Genomic DNA, 6,234 nt, shown 5'->3' on the forward strand with positions numbered 1-6,234 from the left:
CCCTTCCGCAGTGACGCGCCAGCTCCGTCTCCAACCCCGCCAGTTCAGGCTCCGCCCCTTTCCCAGCCGCTTAGCCCTAAAACTACTAGAGTTTGGCGCCAACCGTGTTTTTTTTTTTCCCCTCCCCAAGGCGGGAACTAGTTATGTACGCCAGGACGTGCTTTGCGTCTGAGCTAATTGGCCATGAGCTCTCAGTCCCGCCTCCGCGTCTTGAGTGCGCTCTGGCATTGGCGGAGACGCCAGGGAGACCTCGCTGTACTGAAAAGAGCCCGGGCTGTCTTGGGCCAGGCAGGGTGGGTAAGTTGCTGTGGGGTCCGGTTCGCGCGGGGCTGCTGGGGAAGAGGCTGCATGGCGAGGTAGTGTCCCCAGCGGAGGCCTGCGGCGTCCAGGGAGCCAGGGAGTCGAAGGGAGCGGCGGAGTCCGTGTGGAGGGGCGCGCCTGATGTCCGGGGTCCACAGGTAGCTGCGTTCCCGCCGCCCTTGATTGCAGCTTCTGGGCTTGCACTGGAGTCCATCTGTGTGGCCCCTCAGGGTCCAGACTGAGGCTGGGGGCGAGCGCACGTATGATTTGCCCTTTCGACTGATACTTCCGCCCCTCCCCCACAAAAAGCAATCTTGGAATGTACTCTCAAAAGCTTTCGGATGGGGTTCTTTGGAGGAATGGGTGTTTCTGAGTGTCAGGTGATCTTTGATGTTGGTTGTTTCCGAGACTGGTAACCCCAGAGAAGTTTCTTGATCGCGACAGCGCCTAGACATGACACATAGTAGGCCCTAACTCAGATGTTAATGTAGAATTCGCAGAATCTCAGGATTTGTACTTAAGGAATCAAGTTGGCGTTGACTCTCATTCTTCCCTGGTCGTTCTCAGATTCTTTTCTGGTGTTTTCCATTCTTCACAGCTACAAGAAGAGGCGAAAGGCACTTCCCCCACCTCAGTGCCTCTTTGGAGGGGGACAGAGACGTTCAGGGCAAGAAACTACCCACTCCCAACCCACCCCAATTATCTTCTATCATTTCTTGCCATTTTACAAAGAGATGGTCCCTTTTCAAAAAAAATTATGCTCTTTTTTTTTCTAATGAGTATTCTTGATGTTGTCATCAGGCATTGTAGACAGAGCTGGGATCAAATCCCAGATCTGCTACTTACCAGCTGTTTGACCTTGGAGCAAGTTTCTTAATCATCTGTATGTTTCCTCTTTAAAATGTGAAAAAGAAGAGTAGTATATACCTCATAGGACTTGTGGGAGGATTTAAAGTAATTTAATAATGTATTTAGAATATTTAGGTCAGTTTCTGGCACACAGTGTTCAATATATACACTGTTTGTTGTTTTTTAACCCTTACACATTCTTCAGGGATCTTGTAGTAGAGTTGGCCTTTCCTTTGAGCCTTAAAATACACCCTCCCTCTTCCCTGGATTTTTCCTCTAAAGATGCTTATTTCATTTACTCATTTTTTTCTTTAAAAAAAGGAAAACTTCCTTTAGACTTTTTAAAAAAGGTATTGTCCTATCAAAAAGAGTACGTGATTCTTCTCACACGTGCTTCACCTTCATATATGAATTTATTGGAATTGTTCCTCGGAAGGTTATGAGTGAGCTTGCAACTCTTTTATCATCGTGTTTCTCAACGTTTTAAATTTGGCCTCTACACTTTTCATAAATGCAACATTCCTATGAGCAACTCTCATTATATATTGAAATCCTCTATTGGGGGAAGGTGACAGCAAGTGTGCAAAAGCCCCTCTCCCCAGGAGCTTCTGATACATAATTTTCCTTGTTCTCCTCCCTTCCTTTCTAGGACAATCACTTGCCTTTGTGATTTCAAGAGAGTAATCTTAATTATACCAGTTATGTCTTGTCTTCTGTGCTGTATACTCCAGTTTCCAGTTATCAGACATCTTTACCTGGATGTCCTGCAGATAGTTCAACATGTCCTCTTTGGTTCTCCATTTTATTTAAAAGCATGACCACCTTGTTACCAAAGCTAAGAACCTCAGAGTTGTCTTAATAAATTAGGAATTTCATTAACTCAACAATTATTATTTTTTTTATTACTACCAACCTGCCAGGCCCTGTGGTGAGAGCTGGGAATGAACCGAACAGAGCCGGTCCTGGTCTTCATGGAGCTTACAGTCCAGTGGGTGTGATGGACATTTCTCTAGGAATACCACAAAAATGTAGTCATAAAGTGAAAAGAGGCCATAGAGAGAAAAGACACAGTGATATAAGAGTACATAACATAGGGCTTGACTAGTGGAGAGAGAGGTAGCTAGGGAAGGCTGAAACATTACTTAAGCGGAAATATTGGGTTGTCGGAAAAGTATTTAGTCTATGTTTTTCAAAGTTCATTTATTTATATAAAGAACAAAGATCAATGATGTATTGCCTGTTTTGTTCGATAACCTTTTGCCATCTTTCAGTGAGCTTCATAATTCCTCATTCACAGAAGGACCTATCTTTGTTTGCAAAAAACTGAACAAGGTGCTGATTTACAGCCTCATCTGAATTGAACGTTATACCACGCAAGGAGTTTTGAAGACAGTGAGACAACAAGAAGTCTGACGGCACAAGGTCAGGCGAGTATGGTGGGTGTGGCAACACATCCCATCCAAGCTCCAATAATTTTTGACGGGTGATCAAACTTGTGTGTGGTCTCGCTTTGTCGCGATGGAACGCAACTCCTTTACAATTAACAAGTTCTGGACGTTTCTGGATGATGGATTTGTTCAAACTGTCCAATTGCCGACAGTACACATTCAAATTGATTGTTTGGTTCCTTGGTAGGAACTCGAAAAACACGACACTTTCAAAGTCCCACCACATTGAGAGCGTAACCTTCTTCTGATGACTGTCTGCTTTCAATGTCGTTTGAGACGAATCATCACATCGGGACTAAGACCGTTTGCATACCGCATTGTTGTAAATACTCCACTTCTCATCACCAGTTGTCAGTCGCTTCATAAAAGGATCGTTTTCCTCACGTTTAATGAGCATATTGCAGATGTTTATATGCGCCGTCAAATGAACTTCTTTGAGTTCATGCGGAACCCACACATCGAGCTTGCTTACGTATCCCAGCTTCTTCAGGTGGTCATGGATGCTTGAATGATGGATGTTCAATGTTTCTGCAATCTTTCGTGTCGTGTAACGTGGGTTTGACTCAATCAGTGCCTTTATTTTGTTGTCATCAACCTTGGTGGGCCTCCCTGACCAAGGAGCCTCGTTGAGATCAAAATCACCAACATTGAATTTTGTGAACCATCATTGGCACTGACGTTCTTGTAGAGCATTGTCACCGTAAACTTGCAACTTTTCACAAGCTTTACGCGTGTTCTTCCCTTTATGGAAATAAAACAGTAAAATAGGGCAAAAATGCACAGTTTGGTCTCCCATCTTCAACTTGTTATAAAATCTCCAAAACTCAACCAAATTGCTCAATTTCTTTTTAGAATGAAGCTAGAACTGTCAGCTGTCAAATGACATAGGAATAACATAGATGCAAATGACTCTAGTACTTCCAAAAATGAACTAGTGCCATCTGTTGCAAGCATGCATCATGACTTTTCCGACAACCCAATATCAAAGATGAGTTAACTGAAGGTAGGCGTCAGGAAAGAGCATTCTCTACAGAGGCTCTTTGGTAGGAGGGAACAAACAGCATGTTCAAGCAGCTAAAAGGACATGATAGGAGTCAAGACTGCTAGGGAATGGGGGAGAAAGATGCAGACTAACACTGGAGGGGTGGGCCAGGTCACTTAGGGCTTTGTAAGCAGAATTATGACAATTTGTTTTTTAACCTAAAATCAGCAGAAAGCACTGAAAGATTTTAAGCAGAGGAGGGAATGTGATCAGATTTGCATTTTTTTTTTAAGATTTTATTTTTTTTATTGGGGAATTGGGGGGATGGGAACAGTGCTGGGGAATTGGGGGAAGGGGAACAGACAAGTTGCTGTCCTTTTGTTTTTCAGTCTAGTTGTGGAGGACGTTGCTTCACTGGCCCAAGTTGGCACCATCATTGCGCTCTTCCCAGGCGAGGCAGATCAGTCGCCAGCTTCTGGACAGCCGTTCACTGCAGCTGCTGGCCGCTCACGCTGGCTGCTGGCTACATACGGTAGCCCATGGCAACCCACTGCCACAGGGGCTGCAGCCTACGCCGTCGCCAGCGACTCACGGCAGCCCAGCTCCAGGTTGAGCTGTTGTTCAGCATCTTAGCTGTAGAGGGCAGTGTCACTGGCCCTCATATGTGGGATCCGAACCGGGGCCCTCTGGCATCCCAAGCCAGTTCTTAACCATCGCGCCACTCGGCTGGCCCCAGATTTGCATTTTTGAAAAGACAAATCAGGCTCTGATTTTGAAATGGTCAAGAGTGGACATTTGAATATACTTTTCATTAAATTTTTTTGAAACTACTGCAGAAATCTCTCTGATCTGCTTCTTGTCTTTATTTCCACTACTAATAACTCAGACAATCCTCATTGTCTCCGGCACTGTTTTAATAGCCTTTTCTAGCTCTCTTGCCACTATATTTTCTATACCCTTCTTACTAGAGTTAAATTTCTGAAATGCAGATTTGATCATGATATGCCCTGCTTTAAAAGCCTTCAGTGGTTCCCCCATTCCCTACTGGATGAATTATAGTAATATATCATCTGGCTTTTCTAAAACCTTATTTTTCACATTCTAATCGGTGGGTATTCACACCGAGACTTGCTTGTTGAACATATAGATAGATGTGGTGGGGAGATAGTGTCAGGAATTGTGTTTGCAGACAGGAACCAGTTTCACCGAACTTTGAGATTTTGGAAACCTTGGGATAGTGAATGATGGGGCTGGAAAATTGGTGCCAGTGTATATCAAGGTAAGGAGTTTGGACTTTATTCAGTAGATATTGGAAAGTAATGGAAATTTTTTGAGCAGGAAGTAATATGAGCAGAATTGTTTTAGAACTAACCCAACAGTTGTGTGTAGCATGTATTTGGAGAGAGGAGATAATTACAATAGATAGCTATAGTGGGAGCCTGAAACAAATTCAAATGGCAAGAATGAGGATATGTGGGAGAAACATTGCAGAGTAACATCAGTGGGCTATTAGGGAATGCTAGTGCTATTAAAAGAAGCTGAGGTGTCAGGATGTGACATGTTGATGGAAAGATGATCATTTTTGGTTTAGACTTGGTGAGGTTGGACTTACAGTTTTGTGTTTATTAACTTGAGTGTCTTATTCCTGGCTTTTGGTTTGGATTTTAGTATATACAGTTTCTAATTTTCTGTACTCTGAGAGGAAGCAGCAGAGGAGTCTGTAAATCTGAGCTGGTACCCCTACTTTTTGTGGCAGTACTTCCTCTTTATTTCCTACCCCCTTGTGTTTTCCCAGTAAGTGTTTAACCCAAAGAGATAAATTTTGCTTTGCAGTTGTAGAAAATTCATCTTCTTAGGGAAAAAGTATCCATATACATTTTATACGTGCCCAGTAGCATTTAAAGCAAGGTAGGTGTTATTGAAATTGTGATAATCACAGCTCTGTGAAAATCCTCTCTGTGAGTTTTTCTGGTAATAAATTTGCATTGTTTAAGCCACTAAAGCTTGCAGTAATTTGTTAGAGCAGCAATAGGAAACTAATACACTCAGTCATGCTATGCATATTTCATGTACTCGATAGCCATATATATTGGGTTGTTGGAAAAGTAATGACGTATTTTTTCTATGTTTTTCGTTGCAAAAATGCATCATGACTTTTCCGACAACCCAATAGATAGTAGTAACTATTTTGGGCAGCTCTATATAGAACATTTTTATCATTATAGGAAGTGCTTTAGGACAGCACACTGATCTAAAATAGTTGTTCTCAAAGTGTGATCCTTTGACCAGCAGCATAACCTGGGAGCTTTTTAGAAATGCAAATTCTCAAGCCTCACCCCAAACCAGTAGAATCAGAAACTTTGGGGATGGGACATCAGTCTTGTGTTTTAACTTATCCATGTGTTTCTGATACACACTAAAGTATAAGAACAACTTTAGAAAGCAAACACTTGTAATAGAGGTTGTTAAATGCAATATCAACAGGTTTAGCATGCCAGTAGAATGAGGGAATGGTAATTAATTATGTCTGTAGAAAAGGGTCATCGCTTTTTTTTTTTTTTTTGGGAATTGGAGGGAAACAGTGTTGTGGTATTGGGGAAGGGGAACAGCCAAGTTGTTGTCCTTCAATCTTAGTTGTGGAGGGCGCAGCAAGCT

The 6,234-nt window shown here is 42.7% G+C and overlaps 1 protein-coding gene across 4 annotated transcripts in view; it reads left to right on the top strand.

Moving 5' to 3' along the window:
- The first annotated feature begins 303 nt into the window (after positions 1 to 303).
- Positions 304 to 6,234, top strand: part of CASP8AP2 (caspase 8 associated protein 2) — a 53,460-nt gene continuing 47,529 nt past the window's right edge. For all 4 annotated transcript variants that reach the window (XR_002125397.1, XR_002125396.1, XM_019655012.1 and 1 more), the window contains exon 1: positions 304 to 458. Coding sequence is in view for 2 of the 4 variants with exons in the window: in XM_019655012.1 (XP_019510557.1) it covers positions 442 to 458 (17 nt within the window). In the remaining 2 variants the exon portion in view is untranslated. The remainder of the gene's footprint in view (positions 459 to 6,234) is intronic.

Source organism: Hipposideros armiger, unplaced genomic scaffold (assembly GCF_001890085.2).
Source record: "Hipposideros armiger isolate ML-2016 unplaced genomic scaffold, ASM189008v1 scaffold_234, whole genome shotgun sequence".
Lineage (NCBI taxonomy): Eukaryota > Metazoa > Chordata > Mammalia > Chiroptera > Hipposideridae > Hipposideros > Hipposideros armiger.